At 37.1% G+C, this 25,338-nt stretch overlaps 1 protein-coding gene across 3 annotated transcripts in view; it reads left to right on the plus strand.

Annotated features, from left to right (window-relative positions):
* PSEN1 (presenilin 1) overlaps positions 1–25,338 on the plus strand; it is a 79,439-nt gene that overhangs the window by 3,234 nt on the left and 50,867 nt on the right. For 2 of the 3 annotated variants that reach the window (XM_077909895.1, XM_077909896.1), the window contains exons 2-3: positions 7,301–7,382; positions 7,474–7,613. In XM_077909895.1, coding sequence (XP_077766021.1) covers positions 7,527–7,613 — 87 coding nt within the window. In that variant the 5' untranslated portion in view covers positions 7,301–7,382; positions 7,474–7,526. The remainder of the gene's footprint in view (positions 1–7,300; positions 7,383–7,473; positions 7,614–25,338) is intronic. The other variant, XM_077909897.1, reaches the window with a different exon arrangement.

A 25,338-nucleotide genomic window follows, 5' to 3' on the forward strand; every position in this document is an offset into this window, starting at 1 on the left:
GCGTGGAAAGCGTGGAACCCAACTCAGTGTGATCCCATGACCCGAGATTATGACCTGGATCAAAATCAAGATTCTGATGCTCAACCCACTTAGCCACATAGGCGCCTTACATCTAAAACATTTTTATTTCAACATGTAATTAATATAAAAATATACTTGTCTGATTCCTCCTCTAGATAGTAAACTCCTTAAGTAAACAAGTATTATCTGCTAGTAGCATCCCCAGCACCTGTCACCATGTTTGGTTTGGTAGAAGAAACCCAGTAAGTGTTGGTTGGTTAAAGGTGTTAGTGTTTGGTTTTCACAGTGCTTTGTACAGTTGCTTAGACTGATCTAAAGCAGAGGGAAAGCAGGCATTGCTGGATATACAAATTAATTAGATGTTAGTAGTCATGTTTTCATTAAAGATTAGTTGTATTAAAGCCATTTCCACAGAAGTTTGAGGCAAACTAGGAGTAATCATACCTTCTATGTAGAGTTAATTCAAAGTAAAGTTTTATTGGGGAAAAGACTCTCTATAATTACTACAAATATTGATAATACAGGACCATTTCTATAATTATGAAATCTAAAAGCCCCTGATAAAAACAAAAGGCATTTTGTAATTCATTTGACAGAAGAATCTAAAACTGAACCTATTAATGTAATTTAAGACTGCTTATATGTTTCACTATATATTTATCAATGTGTTTGATTTTGTGGTTCTATCTAAGACCTTGAGAGAGCATTATAAAACACAGAGTATTTGTATCATATTACCTTTATAAAATCTGAGAAAAATATGAATTTTAAACACACTTCTAAGGGTTTCACAACGCAGAGTACTAACCACTATACGATCACGGCTTCTAAGGGTTTCAGATAAAGCATTCTAGATTTGTCAGTCTTCCTTCATTTTCATTGTTCTGAACCCAGGTAACCATTATTTAAAAACAATTACAGTAACTACATAACAGACCTCCCCAAACTCGGTGCCTCAGAATATTTGTTCTTACTCAAGGCTTTGCTTGGAGGTGTAGGACTGTGGATCAGCCAGGGCAGTTCTGCTTTGCATGTTTTATTCTGGGGCCCAGGCTGAAGGGCCAGTGGCTACCCATGGTAGGCTTTTCTTAAGGCAACAGCAGAAATAAAAGAAGATAAGTCCAACTGCAGAAGCACAGTTCAGGTATCTGCTTGTGCCACATCTGCTAAGATCTTTTTGACCAAAGCAAGTCAGATGATTGTGGCTAGTAGTAGGCTGCACCCACCTTGAAGCCAAAAGCAGGTCTCTGAACCAAGCCGAGCATCACTGGAATGGAAAAGTATATTTCTCCCTCAGGGATGCTGGGGGAGGGAGGGAATATTTGCTGAATAATAATCTAATCTGCCACAGATGGCTCACAGAAGTAGAGTGGGATGGAAGGAAGAAAAAAAAAAATCAAATAACTATCACTCTCCTTGCTCTTTTTAGAGTCTGCCACCTTCACAAAGCCTCTTGTAAGGCTGGGGAAATTATTTGCTCCCCAGTCTCTTAAAATTCAGAGGAGTCTTTCTAGCATATATTCTTGAAATTTTAAGTTAATTTCAAATTATTTTTAATTATTAATGCAGTTTGCAGATTGGTTACATTTATTGTTGGATGTGAGCTTTTAAAACTCAAATAGAGGCTCTCCCAGCCCATCCATACAGTCAGAACTTAGGCTGCCTATACAGAAGGAAGCTGTCAAGGTAACATCAAAGCTGATTAAATACTTTCATGGAAAAAGAATAAATCACAAGCCCATTTGGTACTTAAAAACTTCTTAGCCTCACAGTACAGAGATATTAAAAAAAATACTTTTGGTGGTTTTCTTTTTTTTTTTTTTTAATATATCCCATTAAAATAAAAGATTTATTTTATTTTTTTTATTTTATTTTTTTAATTTTTATTTATTTATGATAGTCACAGAGAGAGAGGCAGAGACATAGGCAGAGGGAGAAGCAGGCTCCATGCACCAGAAGCCCAACGTGGGATTCGATCCCGGGTCTCCAGGATCGCGCCCTGGGCCAAAGGCAGGTGCTAAACCGCTGCGCCACCCAGGGATCCCGATTTATTTATTTTAGAAAGCGAGCCACATGAACATGTGGGGGGAAGGGAGAGGGAGAGAGAATTTTCAAGCAGGTTCCCTGCTGAGCATGGAGCCCTGAGTCTGAGGGCCCTAAGACCCTGAGATCTTGACGTAAGCCAAAATCAAGAATTAGCTGCTCAACACACTGAATTACTCAGGTGTACCCCCCCCCACACACACACACCTTTCTTTTTCACTTTTGATGTTTTGTTTTTTTTTTTCTTAAGATTTTATTTATTCATGAGAGAGAGAGGGAGGCGCAGGGACACAGGCAGTGGGAGAAACAGGCCTCATGGAGAGAGCCCGACGTGGGACTCGATCCCTGGTCTCCAGGATTACGCCCTGGGCTGGGCGCTAAACCACTGAGCCAACCAGGGCTACCCTTGATGGTTTTCTAAGTGAAGAAGAAACTACTCAAGTGGGTAGAGTCATTAAAGCACCAGCTCTTTGTGCTGGAGAAGATCATGATAAAAAGTCTCATAAAACTTGTTTGTTTTTGTGGAATACAAGTTTTGTTTACATTTATCTCTGACAGTGGAAAAAAAAATAGTATCTGTAATTAAGTAACCATGTTGTAAGATTTTGAGGTTTAGGGATGGTGTGTCCATTTCTGTTGATGCTTCCTTAAATGGGATTTTTAATAAACTTATTTTGGAATTCCTTTTTTTTTTAAAGATTTATTTATTTATTTATTCATAGACACATGAGGGAGAGAGGCAGAGACACAGGGAGAGGGAGAAGCAGGCTCCATGCAGGGAGCCCGATGTGGGACTCGATCCTGGGTCTCCAGGATCACACCCCAGGATGTGCCACCAGGGCTGCCCCTTATTTTGGAATTCTAAGCTTTGTTCCTTGATACTTCCTGAAGTGCTGATGGGTAGGTTTTTCTATTAGATAGATTTACCTTCATCAATCTAAGCTTTGAAATTGTGTTTTCCTGTTTTTTGTTTTTTTAAGATTTTATTTATTTATCCGAGAGAGAGAGAGAGAGAGAGAGAGAGAGACCGAGAAGCAGGCTCCATGCAGGGACCCTGACATGGGACTCCATCCCGAGTCTCCAGGGTCACGCCCTGGGCTGAAGGCAGCGCTAAACTTCTGAGCCACCTGGGCTGCCCTTTTCCTGGGTTTTTTAAGTTTCTTTGTGTATAATAGCAATTGTAGTCATCCATCAGAGAAGGATTTCTGTTTCCTTTTATCTGATTGAGCAAGTGTCTTGAGAAAAAAGAAATGGATGGCAGTGAATTAGAGTGTTATGCTCTGTCAATCTCAGAAAATCTTTAGCAGGTGGCCAAAGAGAGAAAACCACAAAATCTGCTTCCAGCCTTACTCCCTGTGCAATCCAGGTCACAAGATCCTCACTTCCCAACAGCTATCTTTTTTTGTTCTCAGGGTAAGAATGCTAAGAATGTTATAAAATCAACTAGTGTCCTTTGCCATGCTGCCTGGACAGGGAGACTTCTGGCCTCCTTCATGCAGTCATCAATTGTTTTCAGCTGTTACTGGACCAGAATCAAATCAGGCTTTGCCTGTGCCTTTCTTTGTACCAACAATGTTTGTTTGTTCACCAGGCCTGACTAAAGACTTAGCCCCTGTTGCTTGCTTCTGCTTCCTACTTGAGCTCCATGTAAAGAGCAGCTCTGCCAGGGAGGGTCACCCTGGAGCATTATGGTCTTCAAAGCATCAGTGGAAGCATAAGTTTTCTCTAATTGAACTGGAAAAGACCTGGCCTGGGCAACAGATTCTAGAATTGGTCTGGTGTTATTTGCCTCATAATCAAGCAGTACCAAATTCTTTCACCTTTTGTGACCCTTAGTTTTCACATGTAAATACAGGTTGTGCCTTTGAAAATACTATTGGGATATTCTAAAGTGACTACTGCATTATTGATGTTTCTCATAAGATTGAGAAAGCTCCAGTATGATAACCAGTTTGTGTGGTTTCTTGTAATAGCTGAACAGATTCTATAAGCATAAGGCTTAATAATGGAGACTATTTAAATTAAAATGACCAGATTCAAAGATAAAATGACTAGATTCTCATTACAACTTATTTTTTTTAATAAGTACTAGGATTATATATTGAGAATGCTTTTAACACTTCAGTTTTTATTTTAGTTAGATCGATCATTGAAGTTTAAGATCACATGTACTGCTTTTTCAAAGATTGTATTTACTTCTAAGCAGCAGTTTTAGTAGTGATAAAAATCAGGTCTCTCTGTCTATATACTTTTTCCCCCTAGCTCAGTATATAACTCATTGTAAATGTCCAAAGAGCAGGGATGGAGTTTTACACAGAGGCAACATAGTGCATACTATGTGAGCCTTTACTTTGCTCCATTGCTTACTGGATGTGACCTTCGGCAAGTTAGTAAACTCCTGTGTGCTTCATTGTTTTCATATGTAGGGTGGGTGAAGTGAAAATAATTAGGTAAATCCTTTCAGTGACTGTCTCTGAGTTTTGATATAGACATCCAATAAACTCCTATTGAATAAATGGACAATCACTTTTCTTCTCTTATTTTATCTGTAAATGTAATATATTTACTTCTTTTATTTATTTTTGCCTGCAGGGCCCTTTCCTGCTCTTTGCCTGTTTCATTTGGCTAACGCTGTCTTGTTATTTTGTTTCTGAAGGAATCATATAAGAATATCAATGACTTTTTTTTTTTAAGATTTTATTTTATTTATTCATGAGAGACACACAAAGAGAGACAGACAGACATAGGCAGAGGGAGAAGCTGGCTTCATGCAGGGAGCCCGATATGGGACTCGATCCTGGGACTCCAGGATCACAATCTGAGCAAAGTCAGATACCTAACTGCTGAGCCATCCAGGCGTCCCTATTAATGACATTTCTGACGATTTTTTTGTAATAGAGGTGTCCTTCAACTGATATGGTATAATCTTTAGGGCAGCCAGTATAAGTAGCCAAATGCAGCTTTTTCTATTTGCCATCCTATGGCATTTCTGGTTTAGCTGAGGTAGTAAGTACTGTACTAAATGTTTTTCTGGAAAAGAAGGGAATATGTGCTCTGTTTGCTGATTATTAATGCTACATTAATGTTAAAATTTCAATTAGATAATCAGCTTTTAAAAATCTTAGAAGCATAGGTCAGAACATTTGTGCTGAATACTTACTGTACTTAGAAGTTGTATCTCTTCTATTGGCATTCCACCTTTCTTTTGAGTAAGTTAACATACATGCTTTCCAGTCTTAATTTTATTCATTTTAAAAGTCAGGACTAATGGTGTGAATAACCATAAATATAGGTTTACTTCCACAAAAATCTCTGAAGTTTTTAATTGAAGTATGTAGCAGTGTCCACAGATCATAGGGGTATAACTCAGTGCGTTTTCACAGACTGAAAATTCCGGTGTAACTAGCACCCAGACCAAGAAACAAAACATTACCAATACCTCCAGAAGTTCCCCCACGTACCCCCTTCAAGCAAATGATCCTCATAAAAGTGTTGTCTCTATTTGTATTTTTAATTCACTTTATTTTTATTTATTTATTTTTAATTCACTTTATTTTTAAAACAAACTTACTTATGTCTTAGTAATAATTTGCAATCCCTTGATCCCATGTCAGCTAACCATGGGCTGAAGCTGGAAGGGAGGAGAAAGGTTGGCATAGTATATAAAAGTATGTAGGGCAGAAGGGAAGCATGTCTTGATTAAAAATTTGTCATGGTTTGAATGGTCTAGATATAGGTAATTAGGGGTTAATTTGAATTCAATACTAGAGGAAAAAATTACTTTCCTTTTTTTTTTTAAAATTTGCTTTCTGTGTTTTTGTTGAAAAATCACTAAATATAAAAAGTAGAGTATTTAGAGGGTCAAGGATCCTGAAGTTGAAAGTGAAAATGAAACAGAACTTTGACAAAATACTTTCATGTGAGTGTGTACGTGGTATTGTTTTAGTCACTATGTATGAATGAGAATACTGCTTAAATATACGAACAGATTTCTTTCCTTCTGTATTTCTGAGGACTTTCTATGAAAAGGGAAATTGAATGGAACTAGAAGATAACTGTGCTAAGTGAAATAAGTCAGTCACAGAAAGACAAATACTATGATTTCACTTACGTGGAATTTAAGAAACAAACAGATGAACATAGGGGAAGGGAAGGAAAGATTAAAAAAAAGATGAAAATTGAGGGGGAGGCAAACCATGGGGAGGCAACTCTAGGAAACAAACCGGGAGTTGCTGGAGGGGAGGTGGGGGGAGGGGGTTACTGAGTGATGGGCATTAAGGAGGGCACTTGATGTAACGAGCACTGGGTATTATATGCAGCTGATGAATCACTAAATTCTAAAACTAATTTCAAAAAACAAAGCTGAAATCTAAAAGAATTGGCTGATGGAAATTAAAGCAGACAGGCAAATGGGAATGTGCACTCCCCCACCCCCCAAACTGAGTGAACTGTAGGAGACCAAATGATGTGTGTAAATAAGGCTGTGCCGGGATGCAAAGGAGAGACCTAAGGCTGGGATTTAGGAATCTGGGATTTTTGTCCCAGCCTGCCCAATTGTGTGATTTTAAGCAAGTCCGTGAACTTAGGTCCCCTTCTGCTTTTCTGAAATAGGTTATGGGGATCCCTGGGTGGCGCAGCGGTTTGGCGCCTGCCTTTGGCCCAGGGCGCGATCCTGGAGGCCTGGGATCGAATCCCACGTCGGGCTCCCTGCATGGAGCCTGCTTCTCCCTCTGCCTGTGTCTCTGCCTCTCTGTCTCTCTCTGTGTAACTATCATGAATAAATAAATAAAATATTTAAAAAATAAAAAAAAATAAAAAAAAAATGAAATAGGTTATGTTACCTGTTTACCTTGGCTTGGGGCATGATGGCAGGGTAAAATGAGATAATAGAATTTTGTGAAATTAAAGGCACTAAACAATTTTATGGAGATGGAATGGTTGGGTTGGATTAGTCAGCATAGAAAAAGGAATGTTGATGAGAACATTCTTTAATACTTAGCTCTCTTGGCTCTAAATCTAAAATCATTAGATATTTTTTGTGATTGAAAATATTTGGTTTCTCAAGTAGATCTCCTCATTACCAAAGAGATATCTTGAGCTGACAAAAGTTTGTCATTTGTAGTTGATGGTAGTTTAATACATTTCTGGTTTACAAATTACAATTATAAAAATATTCTAAGTATTTGAATGGTGTGAATAGATTTACTCTGGGTGACCTGGTAAAATCCTATTTCAGACCTAATCTGGGAGCCTGCAAGTGACAGCTGCCTGCGAGGTCCTTAGAAAGCTTGGCCTGGAGGAGAACACATGAAAGAAAGGTTTGTTTTTGCTGAATATAATTTATGAAAGTGTTTAAAATAAGAGTATAATTGTAATGCACAAAGGATTGTTTTCTTTTTCCCCTTTCAGAACCCCAAGAGGCTTTGTTTTCTGTGAAAAAGTATTTCTATACGGTTGCTCCAATGACAGAGTTACCTGCACCCCTGTCCTACTTCCAGAATGCACAGATGTCCGAAGACAACCACTTGAGCAATACTGTACGTAGCCAGGTACAGTGTCAGCCTCTAAAACTGCCCTTGCCAAATTCTGGATTCAGTGATCATCTTCCCTCATCTTCAGTGGAGACTGAGGGGACTGAGCAGGCTTTCTTTACTTTTCCAACTTTACCTATTTGCTGAACTTCAACTGATGCCAAAGCATTGTTCCACTTAGTGCTGGGGACACAAGACTGCGTGAGACATGGGTGTTGATACAGTTCCTCCCTGCCTCAGATATCACCTCCTCCATTTAAGCCTTCTCCAGCTTCCCCAGCTATTATTTTACCTATCTTGCTCTTACTTGTCCATGGGCTGAGTACATTTTATTTACTTTTATTTTTTCACTATCCTTCATGGTTCCTGACAGTGCCCGGTAAATGCTCATTGACGGAATGAACGCACAGTGATGAGTGCAAGGCTAAGAATAGAAGTCCTAAGAGAATTCAAGGGAGAGAATCAAGAAAGGGGTGTAACCAACCAGTGGCCTGAGACACAGACCTCAAATCTACCCTTGACTCTGTTAGCTAATCCTTACAGATTGAATATAGACTCCACAGGTGGCCTGTGAGATAGTTGGCTGGGAAATGGGTAGGATTTTTAGAGGTGGAGCCAGAATTGTGGGGAACACAAGGCCAACTGTAAGCTACGCAGCCTGCTAGGGACTGTAAGGGATCCGACCCGGTTGGATGGGGTGGGGTCAAACTTTCCTTTATTAGAACCAGAGGGCAGAACCACTAGTAGAAGGAAGTAGGTTCTTGGTCAATTAAAAAAAAAAAAAAAAAAAAAGAATTGTCTCATAATTTTTTTTTTTTTTTTAATATTTTTTTTCAATTTTTATTTATTTATGATAGTCACAGAGAGAGAGAGAGAGGCAGAGACACAGGCAGAGGGAGAAGCAGGCTCCATGCACCGGGAGCCCGATGTGGGATTCGATCCTGGGTCTCCAGAATCGCGCCCTGGGCCAAAGGCAGGCGCCAAACCGCTGCGCCACCCAGGGATCCCTTGTCTCATAATTTACTATGCATCTGAAAGGGTGTGGACTGCCTTATGGTATAGTGTTATCTTGTCCCTAACAGCTGTCAGTCACAAAGGCTGGAAGACTACCAACCAAATCTGCAGAGGGTTAGTCTATGGAATGAGCAGTGAACTAGAGCACCAACTAGATGGCCTGGAAGGTCCCTTCACACTAATATTTAAAATTCCAATTAAGGGTCAGAATGTGAGGAGGAAAGCTTCACAAAGTAGGCTTTGATGGATGGGTGAGATTAGAGCAAACTGGGATGTCATCACTGATAGAAGAAATAACACTAGTGAAGGAAGAATTTCCTAGAATATAAATAGGGAGGCTGTATCCAGAGATATGTCATCAGAAGCAGATCACATCGTACTGCCAGACCATTTTTAATCAAGTGAAATCAAGTTAAAATGATTATCAGGGGAAGCCCTGAAAGGAAACACAAGATGAAAAGGGTAGTATGTAACCTGAGGGGTGTTTGAGGGAAGGCAGAGATGAGGAGCTGTTGCCTGGGTACTTGGTGGATAATGGGTGTTACAAAGACTGATTTTTGTGGCAGCAGACTTGTAACAACAGCTTGATTTGCTCTGTTTTTGCTATTTCCTGGGAATAGCTTTTTGAAAAGTTAGGATGAGGCCAGATTATGAAGTTCTTTGGTAGTTTGGATACTACAGACTTTGTAATCATTTTTAAACTGTTACTTAGAGGGAAAGTGGGGGTAGCCTTGACTTAGTCTCTGGGTACCCCTTCCTTAACTAGAGCAGCTCCTATTAATCTTTTTACATATTGATCTTCTGTGGATCCATTTGAACAAAAGATTCCACAACTAACAAATTTTGAAAACAACAACAACAACAAAAAAAAACACAGGTGTATGTCACCTATCTGTCCCAAACCTCCCAAAGGTCTCTCATCTCAGAATAAAATCTGGTCTGAGGTCTTATTTTAACCTTATCCTCCTGTGCCATCTCTATCTCTGTCTTCTTCCCTCACTGATTTCTCTGTTTTGTCTCTGGGTCCTGGATTATTCTCCCACTCTTCTCATATGGCTCCCTTCACTTGATTTATTTAGGTCACCTCATCAGCGAGGCCTTGCCTTCCTCAATTCCCCTTTCCTTCCCTGCCAGCCCTTATACTCTGACTCTGCTTTACTTTTACATTAGCACTTATCAGTATTTCTGGCATGCTACTGACTTGATGTGTTTACCTGCCTCCTTCTACTGTGGAAACCTGTTTTCCTCAGTTCCAAGAACACTGCTTGGCACATAGTGAGTTCTCCATTGTTGATGCAGAATTGCTTATATGCCTCACACTCAGGTTTTGTGGGGCTTTCATGGTATTTTTTTTGGTTTGCTCCCCCCCCCCTTTATACCTTAGTGACTGATAAATTGAAATAAAGGGTGCTACAGAGGAAGTACAATTGACACAGGATTTTTATTGATAACTGAATGTACTCATGTAGTTTTAGTAAGTCTTAGTGCTAATGTTCTCTGTGGTACCTTCCAGATCTTATAGGGCATCACTGCCTAGAAAATCAGGCCTAATTTATTTAATTTTAACCTAGCCATTGATAATGTGATATCGAATAAGATTATCTTTTATTTATCTTCTCAAAAGTGTCTTCTACAACTTAAAAGATCTTCTATATACATTCTCATACTTCCCAGTTACCATGGGATAGGTATTATTTCTGTTTTATTTTAAGATTTACTTATTTAATTGGGGGAGGTGGAGAGAGAGCAGGGGGCAGGGCGGAGGGAGGAGGAGAGAATCCTCCAGCCAGCTCTCTGCTGAATGTGGAGCCCTGAGGCAGGGCTTAATCTCAGGACCCTGAAATCATGACCTTAGCTGAAATCAAGAGTCAGACACTTAACCAACTAGCCACCCAGGCAGGTGCCCTTGTTCCCTTTTAATAGTTTAAATGCTTGTCCAGGATCACATAGAAAATTAAATGACAGACCTGGAACATAAAATGTGCTTTCTAATTTCAAACTTCCTCTAATGTTCTTTCTGTTGTTCCAATGTCTCTTACCCAGGAGAAATGTTACATAATACTGAAAGGAGATATTGTATGAAAAAATTTGGGGGAAAGAAAATACTAAGTCTGTATATTCATTTTGCACCAGTGTACTTTAAAAAAAAAATACAAAGAAAAAGGAAAAGAATCTCATTGTTAAGTTTTTTAGCTATAAAGAAGCCATTGTGTATATGCTTTGGTTGGTTATGAAAAAATGAGGGTAAGTCCAAATTTAAATTGAATGTAGATGACTGTTTTCATGGATTAATTGAAAGCAGCTCTTTTATTTCTCCTCTAGGATACTGGGTTTGTTAAATACAAGCACATGAAGACAAGCCTCTGCAGGCATAAAAACTCCTTATCAGGCTTATTTCTTCTTTATTTGCTCAGTGGCTAGTTGAGAAGTCAAGGAAATTGAGAGATGTGGAAAGTTTCTTTCCACACTGTTCAAGAAAGGAAACTAAGATATTGAATGTTGTCAGTGTGTTGGACTCTGAAAGGTACTGTCACAAATGTTATTTCATTCATCATAAGAGAGCAGATTTTCCTTCGGTCTTCCCCTCCTTTGAATTTCTCTAATAAGGTGCTTATCTATGAATATATACTCTAGAGTATACAACAGGCTGTTTACATTAAATATTACAAAAATAAATGAACATTCATTTAAAAATATATTTGAAACTGGAAAGAGTAACTTTCCTACAGAATTTAACCAGTATCAATATAAAGAAGTGGACTTTCTATTCCTTTCCTCTACTCAATATCTTCCTCAAAGTCAGGAGTATCCCATTATGCGGCAATCATTTGAGTTTGGGAAAAACAAATGAGGCTAACCGGAATTGAAAACTGTTCAAGAATACGGATGATTCGCATTTAGGGGTTGTGGCTGAGTGACACATAAATAGGTCCTTCAAAAGAAAGAACTAACTTTGATCTAGTTGTAATTTGAAACAGCTATGTGTTAGTTGGTTTCAATCATTTAATTCTTAGTACCTCATTTTTCCCATCTGTACAATTAAAATGATTTACTAGATAAATTCAGCAGTTTTGTTGTGACCAGGAGTTAGTGTTGCTAGCTGTCCTGGTATGCCTGAGACTGAGAGGTCCCTAGAACACAAGACTTTCAGTTTAAAACTAAGACAGTCCTGAGAAAATAGGATCAAGTTGATTACCCTATCAGAAGTATAATGAAATTGAAATTATTTTGGATCTGATTAAACCAGTCTAAATCAATTAGATGACTTTGTTGTGTAACTTCAAGTATTATTGCAATGATACATTGTTTATGTTCAAATAGAAGATAACATTTAAAACATTTTTTCTTTCCAGAAGTGAAATGTTGCCCATGACTTCATTCTTCTTCCATCCTTAGCAGATACATGATGGGCTGCCTTAGCCCAGAGATATTTTCCTTTTGTAGGCTACTATAGGTAATCTCATTCACAATACAGGGAATTTAAGTTTGATGAGATTAGTCAGAGAGCTGAAAAATAGTGTTTTTGTTTTTTTTTTTTTAACCCAAATATTTATTTCTCAAAAAAAAAATTTTGGTGAAATAATTTAAGGCATATATAGGAAGTATGTAATAAGCACCGACGTACCTACCACACAACATCTTATTTGCTGTGTATGCTTTGTTGTTTTTGAGGAGTATTTTCACTAAGCTTTTTCTGTTTCTGTTACATATTGAACTGACAGGAAGCAAAATCCTAACAAAACAAGATTTTGCAATTAATTTGGACAGATGGCCTAGTTATATAACAAAAAGAAATTACAGATAAAATTGAAGCACCTCTCCCACATTCTTCTTTTTTTCCCAGAATAGTAGTATAGTATATGAACATAAATAATATTTAATATATCATTCTGCATGTTTTGAAAGTGTATGTGAAGTATATGTGTTTGTATGTGAAAGTTGCAGAAGAAAATCCCCACATTTTTTAAATGTATGAGTATGTGTTGTAGAAGAGACATGATTTTAGAATTTATGTATATAAATGCATATAGCTCTATTTTTTCATTTTCTATTTTGTAAATATATAAAAATCTATCTTTGGTTATAAATATTTAGTAGTTTCCAGTTTTTCATAGTAACCAACAGTATTGCAGTAACATTCTGATTCATTAATCCTTCTGCCCGTGTGTGCGTTTCTCAATGATAATTGCTGCGGTTGGGTATATGGATCTATGGATCTCTTTTTTTTTTTTTAAAGATTTTATTTATTTATTCATGAGAGAGACACACACACAGAGAGAGGCAGAGACGCAGGCAGAGGGAGATGCACGCTCCATCCATGCAGGGAGCCTGACGTGGGACTCGATCCCGGGTCTCCAGGATCACACCCTGGGCCAAAGGCAGGGGCTAAACCGCTGAGCCACCCAGAGATCCCCTGGATCTATGGATCTTAAACTATATTAGAGATTACCAGTATGCTTTCCAAAGTGGTTATATATCAAAAGCATACAGCAATTTTCCTTTTTTTTTTTTTTTTAACATCCCGACCAATTATTGGTATTGTCTTAGTGTGTGTTAGTTGGGTGAGTTTGAAACGACCCCTCATGTTGTTTTAATTGTATTTCCCTAAATTCTAATAAGGTGGAACCTTTTTCCTTATGCTTTTTTTTTTAAGATTTTATTTATTTAAAAATTTTTTTAAAAAGATTTTATTATTCATGAGAGAGACGGGGAACAGGGGGCGGGAGGCAGAGGCATAGGCAGAGGGAGAAGCAGGCTCCATGCAGGGAGCCCCATGTGGGACTTGATCCCAGGACCACGGGATCACATCCTGAGCCAAAGGCAGTTGCTCAAACGCTGAGCCAACCAGGCAGCCCTTGGTTGTCTTTTATTGATTTTGTTGGAATGTATATTTTGATGCTAATCTCATGTTGGCTATGTGCTTTTCAGATATTTTTTCCAGGACTGTAGCTTCAGTTTGTTTATGGTGCATAGTTGAAATGCTTTAAGTTGGCGAATTATTCTTTCCTTTTAAAAGTGAAAGTTATTTGTATTTTTTCAATTAGAAATAGATTAAGAAAAATACGTAGTATTATATATACGAGCAGCCCTGAATATGAAAAAGCTTTTCCACCTCTTATATAGGAAGACTGAACTAAACTAATATGCATGACACTGCAGTATAGTCCAACTAATATTTAGCTGTTCCATTCATTGTTTTACATCTGTATCAGAAAAATAAAACAAGGGCAGCCCGGGTGGCTCAGCGGTTTAGCGCTGCGTTCAGCCCAGGGCCTGATCCTGGAGACCTGGGATCGAGTCCTACATCGGGCTTCGTGCATGGAGCCTGCTTCTCCCTCTGCCTGTGTCTCTGCCTCTCTCTGTTTCTGTCATGAATAATAAATATAAATAAATAAAATCTTTAAAGAAAAAAAGAAAAAGCAAACAAGGAGAATAACGGTGATGGCGATTTTTCCCTTTTATTTTTTCCAGATGTTCTTTAGTATAGTTATCTCTTAATTAAAAAAAACAACTTTATTTTTAAATTTTTGTTATTTTTTAAGGATTTATTTATTTATTTTAGAGAGAGTGAATGGGTGGAGGGGCAGAGGAGTCTTTTTTCCCCAGATTTATTTATTTATTTTACAGAGAAACAGCATGGTGCGTGGAGGGGTGGAGGGAGAGAATATCAAGCAGACTCTCCACTAAATGTGGAGCCCAATGTGGGGGACTGATCCCACGACCCTGAGATCACGACCCGAGCCAAAACCAAGACTCAGGTGGTTAACCAACTGTGCCACCCAAGCACTCCTTAAAAGAAAACTTTTTTTTTTTAAGATTTTATTTATTTATTCATGAGAGACAGAGAGAGAGAGAGAGAGAGACACAGGCAGAGGGAGAAGCAGGCTCGGTGCAGGGAGCCTGGTGTGGGACTCGATCCCAGGTCTCCAGGATCACACCCTGGGCTGAAGGTGGTGCTAAACCTGCTGAACTACCCAGGCTGCCCAAGAAAACTATTTTTAAAAGAAATTTTTTTAATGTGAAGAAAGGTTGCAAAAGGACAATAGGCTTTTTGGGGGAATGTCAGTGGAAAGGGGCGAAGCATTCAAGGTTCTCCATGATGAGTGACTAAGAGTAGTAGGAGAATTAGAGCAACTTATGTGAAAGAAACCAAACAAGCATGATAGCTTGGGGTCTTTGAAAGGGCCTATATTGATCATTGGAGTTTATATTATATCCTTGAGGTATGTTTGTCTGTCTCCACTTTAAATAACTGACATATTTAAAGTGCAGTTTAGAAAATTTTACTCAACAAGAAGTTTTTGGACTTTAAGCTTTAATTATCTACAAAATTTTTAAGCTTTAATTATCTACAAAATTAACGCATATAAAGCATCTTAATTCCTACTGATAACAGATAAGAGGAGTTGCATCATTCTTACCTTTTCACTTCAGAAATGTTTACTTCATGCTTGTTGACCTCATCTAGGTTGTAAAATCCCTAAAGGCAGAACTTTATTCATGTTTCTGAGCTGCCTTTGGAGTTTATGGATCACTCAGTATCTTTAAACCATTTCCATACAAGTCATACAAGCAGAACAAAGGGGCTTGGGGCAGGGGGTTAAAAGAAAGAATATTTTTAAGTTTTGTGTCTGCAAATAAAAATCTGAAGTGAATCTTACTCATTGCTTAAGGACTTCAGCTTTTGTGTGAGAGGGTTCTCTGGGCTTCATGTTCTCTGGACACACTTCTCCGTCACCCTTTTTTTTTTTTTTTTTTTAATTTTATTTATTTATTTTTTTCTCCGTCATCTTTTATCACGATTCTTGCTGCCGTGTACTACTATCACACTGTGGGCAGAGCTCCAGTTTTTATGTAGAACAGCTGTCAAACATTAGTTCAGTATGTCACAAGAACTAGGTGGAGAATTCATTTTATTTTTCCCCTCAAGAAAGTGTGCCTGCTTCCTTAGAGATGGCATTCAGTCAGAAATTTTACTTCTTTCCATTAGTTTACCCTCACCACCTCTAACTAGAAGCTAGCTTGGACTTCATGTTGTTTTTGCTGTTGGTTGGCTATGTCTATAGGGACTGGAGACTAGATGGTAATGACTCAACTATTTCTGACAAAAGCCAAAGTTTACAAATTGTGAAATAATTGAAGTTCGTGATTTCCTAAATGTATTATATAGGTTGGATTTTAAGTGGCTCTAACAAGAACATTATTTGGGTCTTTTTCTGTAGTTTGTGATCTGTCATAATCTTTAGGTTTACTGTACCTATTAAAAAGAGTTTGTAAGGTTTTATTTTTCTGGTGCAAAATTTTGATGGGTACAGCTCTTTTCCCTTGACTTGTTTTTATTTGCCAGAAGTCAGCCTCCATTTCAGCTGACATGATGATAATATACTAAAGCTAGAGGAAATTGAAAATATAAACTTCAGAATAGTGAAAATTTATATTTTGATTTTGTGGAGACTTACACCTTTTATGTAGATTAGCTGAGACCTTTTCTAAGACACAAAAAAGTAGATTTTTTAAAAAGTAAGACTTAAGATTTGTTTATATTGTTAATTAACTTTTTAAAAATGTGTATTAGAGCAGTGATTTTTCAAACCTCGTGTACGTTGGAATCCCCTTAAAGAGCTGTCAATAAAAATTCTCTGGCTCCCCAAACCCAAAGTTACTGATTCTGTTAGTCTGAGGTGGGGCCACAGAATTTGCATTTCTGACCCATTCTCAGATCTTATCAATACTTTTGGTCTAGGTTTTGGGAACCAATATATTTGAGTAAAGAAATAAAGTGAAAGTGACATTAGAGAAAAATGATTAGATTTATAAGTTGACTATTCAATATTTTTATTCATATTAGTTTATTCTGACCCAAATTTCCTAGACCATAAAGAAATTGTCAGCAGCAGCCTTTTTGACTTATAATAGGAAAAAAATCAGCCATTTTTATAACTAAAAAAGCTTTAAAGTAGTAATCCATTGAGAGATCAATAATGATTCTCTATATAAAGCAATTGCTGAAGAAAACTTGTGTTAAGTCCATTACCTTCAACTGCTAAATTTATAGCATTAAAGTATGTTTGGTCTTGGGGTGTGTGGGTGGCTCATTCAGTTAAGCCTCCAACTCTTTCCAAGAGTCTCCAAGACTCTTCAGGTCTTGATCTCAGAGTTGTGAGTTCAAACCTCACATTGGGGGGAAAAAAAAGCCCCAGTTTAAAAAAAAATATATATATATATATATGTTTAATCATTATAAATGAAGGTTATCTGCATTGTTTTTTTTTTAATTTAAAACATTAAATGCAAATAACTTTATTAAGTTGTTAGCAAACCATAGACTGGCAGAACTAACTTTATTAAATGATGATGGGTCACTTTTTTTAAGTGTGAGAAATTCTATAAAATTAAACAGTGGACAGATCTATAAGCTATTTAGTGTTTAAGTACTTGGGACCTTGAGAAAATAAATGAAAGGAGTGATCTAAATTTAAACTGAATCGGGCCCACTAAGCCTTTGAGAGTGTTATTATAGTATTTATAGTAATGAATCTGATTTCCTAGGTATGTCAAAGTGAAGTAAGGAGAAAGAAAACTTAGTCTCCGTGACTTCCAGAGGAAAATGCTTGGTTCTGCATGAGAGTGGTCAGAAATCCTGGGCACAGATCTTAAGAATTTGTTAAAAACAAACCAGCAAAAAACACCCTAAGTTCAAGCATAACACAACAACCCCATAAATATTAAATGTTTCCTTTGAAAGTTGTATCAGCTCTTCAGGGAAATGACAGCCTTCCTTTCTGTTAGAGTAATAGTTAAAGCTCTAACTTCAGGGAATCCTGAAGCTTGGCCAATCATGAAGCTTGGCCAGGTGCTGGATGGAATTCTGTGTGTTGTTGGAAACATGTTGCCTATGATTAATAAATATTTTCAAGTGTTCCACATAAGTTGCCAGTTCTTCAGTTAAGCTTCTCTTCTAGTTTTTCATATAGTACAGGCTCAGGAGCTTCACATTTCTAAATGTAGAAATCCAAACAGTATCTAATAGGATAGTCTTATAGGATTGTTGCTTTTTATTATAAATAAATATTCATTTTAAGTAAATAAATAATATGCAGACAGTAAGCATATCAGCATACTGAAATGTAACTTTTTAGGCATGGTGACAGTTATTACATGGAAGTGTAAACATGAAGTAGTAATATTAGATTAAGAAAGCAGGACATGATATTTGTGACCATTCATTGTAACTGTGTAATTATGTATGTTGAAAAATCATTAGGTTTTGGGGTATAGTAAGAAGTTATTTTCCTCAAAATCATTACATTCATATTCAGTAATATAAAACTATAAACTTAAGTGTGGCAATAAACTACCATGAAAGAGTAAAAAAATAAACTAGCACAGGCTTTATAATGCATACTGACAGGTATATCTTAAGATACAAAGAATTCTTACAAAGTCAAAAGGAACATAAACAACCCAGTAACAGCATTGCCAAAAGATATGAGCAATATATAAGGAAGAGGAAGAAGAAATATAAATGTCAATAAATATATGAAAAGACTAGTTGATCAGCCTTCCTAGTAATAAGAAACAGAAATGAAAAGGTTTTGTTTTTACCTACCAGTGAGCAAGGAATAAAACCCATTGCAAGTGGCTCAGTCAGTAGAACCTGTGACTCTGGATCTCTGGGTTGTAAGTTTAAGCCCCACATTGGGTATAGCGATTATTTCTAAAAAATTAAATAAAATCTTAAGAAAAAAAGCATTGCTACCAAAATTCGGGGGAAATAGGCATTGACATGTGCTGCTCATGGGAGTTTAATTTCTTTTTATTTGGAGGCAAGTTGTCAAGTCTGCAGATACACAGGCCTTTTGGAAATAATTTGGCAATTAAATCTAAAAATGCATATACCTTTGACTTAGGATTTCCACTTTTAGAATTTTATCCTATAAAAATATTACCACAAGAATGCCAAAAAATGTAGACCGACATATTTGATGAAATATTATGGGTAACAATGAGAATTTTGAGATCATTTCAATCTTAGGTTACTTATGGTTTATCTAGTCAGTACTATAAGGTAATGGTTAATAGGATTTGACAAACTCTGAATTAGAATTGCTGCTCTAGACCTTCTTAGCTCTGTGATTTTTGGCAAATTATCTAGCCTTGAAGCTTTAGTTTCTTTATCTGTTAAATGAAGTTTATAATATTAATGAACTCAAAGTTTATTACTCACCTGAAGTGCTTAGCATAGTGTCTAGCACATACATGGGTCAATAAATCTTAGCAGTTATTATCATCAGTGTCATTACTGTGCTGCTATTATAGTAGTTAAGATTGAGGTTTAATATACTGGCATAAAAAGGTATTATCTGAAGTATTATTAAGCATAATCAAATTATAGAACATGGCTTTAAAAAAATCTAGAAGTATGGGTGCTTGGCTGCTTCACTCAGTAGAGCATGTGCCTCTTGATCTCTGTTGTGAGTTTAAGTCCCACATTGGGTGTAGAGCTTACTTAAAAAAAACAAAATTAAATCTGAAAATACTTAAGATTGCTCACCATGTTCCTTTTGTGGGGCAAGGATTAGGGAGGACACCACGTTAGAAACAAAAGTTTGTGACACTTCTTAAAACTTCTAAAAAATGTTTATTTTGTTTATAATCTTTTTTTTTTTTTTAGATTATGGTGGTGGTTCTTTTCTTTTTAATTTTTATTTATTTATGATAGTCACACAGAGAGAGAGAGAGAGAGAGAGCGAGAGAGAGGCAGAGACATAGGCAGAGGGAGAAGCAGGCTCCATGTACCAGGAGCCCGACGTGGGATTTGATCCCGGGTCTCCAGGATCGTGCCCTGGGCCAAGGGCAGGCGCTAAACCACTGCGCCACCCAGGGATCCCTATTATGTTTATAATCTTTCAATTATAAAAATAAGACTTAAAAAAGGCAAGCAGAAAACAAGATTTAAAAACAACAACAAGTACTACACTGTATTTAAAACATCTCCACAATTTTTGCTGCTTGAGAAGTATTCTCCTTTGCTTGAGGTCCACATGCTTTTGGTGGCTGGACTTGTATTTGCATCATGTTTTAAAGTAAGGAGAAGGGGGCAGCCCTGGTGGCTTAGCGATTTAGCGCCGCCTTCAGCCCAGGATCGAGTCCCACGTCTGGCTCCCTGCGTGGAGACTGCTTCTCCCTCTGCCTGTGTGTCTGTCTCTAATAAATAAATAAAATCTAAAAAAAATTTTTTTTAAGGAGAAGGGAGAAAGAATTAAAACGAAGCCTCTGACTTAGTGGTGTAGGAGTCCTGGGGAATCTGGCTTCGTAGGAACTGACTTCCCACATACTTAACCACTTCCCATAGGACTCCACCCTCCCTGACACTTACAACATTTATATAGTGAGTAATCCTTCCTTCTGCCACTGAAATGAAATCATTTATAATGGCTACAGCACTTGTTTTTCTAAACCTTAAAAATAGCTTTTAAAGGCAAAAACTATGGAGGCAGTAAAAAGATCAGTGGTTGCCCAAAGTTGTAATAGGGAAGGGAGAAATAAATAGGCAGAATTCAGAGGAATTTTAGGACAGTGGAACTATTCCAAATGGTACTATGATGGATACATATTATTATACATTTTTCAAAACCCATGGAATGTGTAACATCAAGAGTGAACCCTAACATAAACTATGGACTTTGGGTGATAATGGCATGTAAATATAGACTCGTTGATTGTAGAAGTGTACCAATCTGGTGTAGGATGGTGATAGCAGTGGGGGTGGGGGTAGTGGCAGCTGTGTGGGGGCAAGGGTATAAGTGAACTCTCCTTGTGCTCAGTTTTGCTGTGAACCTAAAACGTCTCCAAAAAGTAGTCTTTTTTTTTAAACTTATTTATTTATTATTTATGAGAGACATATATATAGAGAGGGAGGCAGAGACACAGGAGGAGGGAGAAGCAGGCTCCATGCCGGGAACCCGACGTGGGACTCGATCCCGGGACCCCAGGATCACGCCCTGGGCCAAAGGCAGGCGCTAAACCGCTGAACCACCCAGGGATCCCCATCTTTTTTTTTTTTTTTTTTTTTTTTTTAAGCCAGTAATGACCCATCAAGCTACATACACAGAAGCCCCTTATATTCTTAATCTTTAGAGGTATATGCTAAAATATTTAGGAAGGAAATGATATGTCCGAATTTGCCTCAGAATAATACTAGAGGGGGCAAGGTGTATGGGAAAGTAAGTGGAATAAGATTAGCCCCGAGCTGGTAGTAATTGAAGCTATGAGTAGAGTGCACATGGGACTTCCATTTTATGCTTCTGACGGTATTTGTCTTAACTTTCTCCATAATAAAAAAAAGTTTTTAAAAAAAATTAGCTTTAAAAATAATGCTAAGTCATCATACTAATATTTAGCTGCCAGGATTTTACATTTTGGAAATCTCTTGGTAGTTCTAGTGTCAGCTAATAGTTTCAGAGCACCTATACACCCCTTTTGAGCAAAGATACTTTTTTTTTAATTGAAGTATAATTGGCATTCAGTAAACCACCCATACTTAAAGTATACAATTTGATACATTTTGATATTTGTATATATACCCTTAAAACCACCACAGCAGTCAAGATAATGAGCTTAATCACTCCCCAAGCTTCCTCACATTTCTTTGCAGTTTGTCTCTTTTGCCTCTCTGTAGCTACGGCTCATCCCTAGGCAACTACTGATAAAGTTTTTATCACCATCGTCTAGTTTTCATTTCCTAGACTTTTGCACAATTGAAATCATATAGTGTATACTCTTTGTCTGGCTTCTTTCATTTATTCGAATTATTTTGAGATTTCACCAGTGGCATAGCATGTATCAATAGTTTATTCTTTTTTACTGCTGAGTTGTATTCCATTATATGGATATACTACAGTTTTTTATCCATTTACTTGTTCATGGGTACTCGTGTTGTTTCCAGTTTGAAGTTGTTACCAGTAAGGCTGTTATGGACATTCATGAATACATATGCTTTCGTTTATTTTGAGCAAATACCTAAGAGTAGAATATGATCCAATTGAATAGAGGTATATTTAACTTTTTAAGATACTGCCAAAACATTTTCCAAATTTGTTGTAGATTTCTGTACCTGCATTGTATGAGTTCTAGTTCTTTTTTTTTTTTTTTTTTTAAGAATTCTAGTTCTTATGCTTCTTGATACACTTGGTGCAGTCTTTTTACTTTTCTAGCCATTTGAGAGGGTATGTAGTAATATCTCTTTGTGGTTTTAATTTACATTTTTTTGAATAATGATGTTAAGTATCTTTTCATGTGCTTACTGATATCTTTGGTGAATTGTCTGTTCCAAACTCTTTCCCAATTTTTAAATTGAGTACTTTGTTTTCTTAGTGAATTTTGAGAGTTCTTTATATATTGTGGATAAGTCCTGTACAATATATATGCTTTACAAATATTTTCTCCCAGTTTATGTCTTGTCTTTTTATTTTCTTAACAGTATTTTTTTGAGAAGTGGGAATAGGTCAGTTTAGATATTGATGGAAGTCTCTATCAATTTTTTCTTTTGTGGCTCTTTTTTTGGGTGTCATCTGATTGGATCATATGTTAATTGTTACTAATCTTTTGTCTATAATAGCCACACCATTTTACATTCCCACCAGTAGTGCACAAGGGTTTCAGTTTCTTTGCATCCTCACTAATCCTTTTTATTTTTTTTTTAATTTTTAAAAATATTTTATTTATTTATTTGTGAGAGACATAGAAAGGCAGAGACATAGGCAGAGAGAGAAGCAGTCTTCCCCCACAGGGAGCCCAGTGCAGGACTTGATCCCAGGACCCTGGGATCACTAACTGAGCCAAAGGCAGACAATCAACTGAGCCACCCAGGTGACCCACTTTTATTTTTTTGATAGTAGCCATCCTAATGGGTATAAGATGGTATCTTATTGTCATTTTGATTTTTATTCTCTAATGATTAGTGATCTTGAACATCTTTTCATATGCTTATTGGTCTTTTGTATATGTCCTTTGGAGAAATATCTATTTAAGTCCTTTGCCCATTTTAAAATCAGATTATTTGTTTTTTGTTATTGAGCTGTAAGAGTTCTTTATGTATTCTGGATATTTACCCCTTATCAGATACATGATTTGCAGATATTTTCTCCTACTGTGTGATTTCCTTTTTACTCTGTTGATTGTTTTTTTGATACAAAGAGGTTTTAAAGTTTGATATAGTCTTGTCTATCTGCTTTTGTTCTTTAATTTCTCTTAGCACATATTTTGTCATTTTCAGTGTACAAGTATATTTGGGGCTCTCTAGGATCATGCTTATATTAAGTGAATAGTTAGAAGGACTCACAAAACTCAGAAAAGCTGTTATGTTCACTGGTTATAGTTTATTACAGAGAAAGAATACAAATTAAAATTAGCAGTTAAATGCATTGCAGGGCAGAGTCCAAGAGATACCAGGCAAGAGCTTCCAGTTTTTTTCTGTTAGTGGAGTTGTAGAACTGTGCTCAATTCTCCCAGGAACAGTATGTGACATCATAAACAGAGTATTGCTGACCAGGACACTTATTTAAGCTTTGGTGTCCAGGAGTTTTATTAGGGGCTGATCCTGTAGACATGACTGACCATAGTTCTCTGGCCCCTCCCAAAGTCAAGCAGATACTTTGTGGCCCAAGACCTTCATAGATCACATTGTTAGCAGTGTGGCCCAGAGCCTCATGTAAATAAAAACATTCTTCAAGGGCTTAGAGGTTATCTCTAGGAACCAGCCAAATCTTTCTTTGGAATGTGCAGGGTTTGGACACCTCTGACCTGATGAATTGATCCCTTACTCTACAATAGGCCTTTCACATCTTTTCATCCTTTTGGTCTCAGTTCAAATGTCACTTCCTCAGAAAGATACTCTCTGGCTACGCTATCTAAAAGTAGTCCCATCCCAAGTTTTTTTGTTTGTTTGTTTGTTTTTTTTAAATCACATCACCCTGTTTTAGTATTATCCCACATCTTATTTATTATCTCTCTCCTCCTGCTTGAGATCAGTTCATGACAGCAGAGACCTTATCTGTCTTTTCAACTGCTGTATCCCTGGCATTCACTTTTTAAAAAATTAATAAGTAATAATTAAACCTAGAAACTAAAAGCACTATAAGCCAGATATGGTTCTAAGTACCATAAGCCAATGGTAAATGGTATGAATACTTAGTTCATAGAAAAAAAAGCGTTCATCCTTTTCAATAATAAAAGAAGTTACACCATGTTCGCATATTTAACCTATCAGATTGGTAAAAATCCAAGCATTTCATAGTTTACTCTGTTGGTAGAGCCTTTTGAAATAGGAATCTCCTCTACTGCTGAGTCTTTAAAATGGTACAACCCATTGGGAGGGTGATTTGGCAATATGTATCATATATACATATATGTATCATATATACTTTGACCTAGCAGTTTTACTTAAGGAAACTTACCCTATATATATGCTCTGTACTTGTGAAATCACTTATAGGGGGCATTTATTGCAGCACTGTTTGTAAATGGCAAGAAGTTGGAAGCATGTTGATAGCAGCTATATGGAAAGAGCCCAGCACTCCATCGACAGATTAATGGATAAGGAAGATGTGGTATATATGTATACAATAGAATATTACTCAGCCATCAAAAAGAGTGAAATCTTGCCATTTGCAAAGAAGTGGATGGAACTAGAGGGTACTATGCTAAAAAAAAAAAATAAGAAAAAAAACAAATACCATATCATTTTACTCATACGTGGAATTTAACAAAACAGATGCCCGTAGATGAAGGGAAGGAAAAATAAGGCACTTGATGTAAATGAACACTGGATGTGATATACAGCTGATGAATCACTAAATTCTACCCGTATGGGATCCCTGGGTGGTGCAGCGGTTTAGCGCCTGCCTTTGGCCCAGGGCGGGATCCTGGAGACCCGGGATCGAATCCCATGTTGGGCTCCCGGTGCATGGAGCCTGCTTCTCCCTCTGCCTATGTCTCTGCCTCTCTCTCTTTCTCTCTCTCTGTCTCTCTCTCTCTATGACTATCATAAATAAAAATTAAAAAAAATAAATAAATTCTACCCCTAAAACTAATAATACAGTATATTTAACTAAATTGAATTTAAATAAAGACTTTAATAGGGATCCCTGGGTGGCGCAGCAGTTTAGCGCCTGCCTTGGGCTCAGGGCGCGATCCTGGAGACCCGGGATCGAATCCCACGTCAGGCTCCCAGTTCATGGAGCCTGCTTCTCCCTCTGCCTATGTCTCTGCCTCTCTTTCTCTCTGTGTGACTATCGTAAATAAATAAAAATTAAAAAAAAAAAAGACTTTAATAAAAAAAGAAAAGCTGGAAGCAAGTTAAATATCCATCTTTAGGGGATTGGCATAGTTATGATACATTCATCCACTGATTATGTAGCTGGTTTAAACTTTTTTTTTTTTTTCCAAAGAATAAGGATGTACTTTCTGTACTGATATGTAAAAAAAAACTCTAAGATAACATAGTTAAGCAAAGAAAGCAAAGTGCAGGAGAGTGCATTTGTTGTGCTACCATTTGTGTAAAAGGGGGGAATGAGAATATGTTTTTGTAATTTGCTTGTATATACATCAGGAAACCGCAGAGAACAATGACAGTGGTAACCTGGGGCATTAGACAACTAAGTAGAGAGTTCCGTGAGAGATTTTAAAAATTTTATTCCTTCTTATATTCTTTGACTTTAGAACCATG

The sequence above is a fragment of the Canis aureus genome, chromosome 9, assembly GCF_053574225.1.
Source record: "Canis aureus isolate CA01 chromosome 9, VMU_Caureus_v.1.0, whole genome shotgun sequence".
Taxonomy (NCBI): Eukaryota; Metazoa; Chordata; class Mammalia; order Carnivora; family Canidae; genus Canis; species Canis aureus.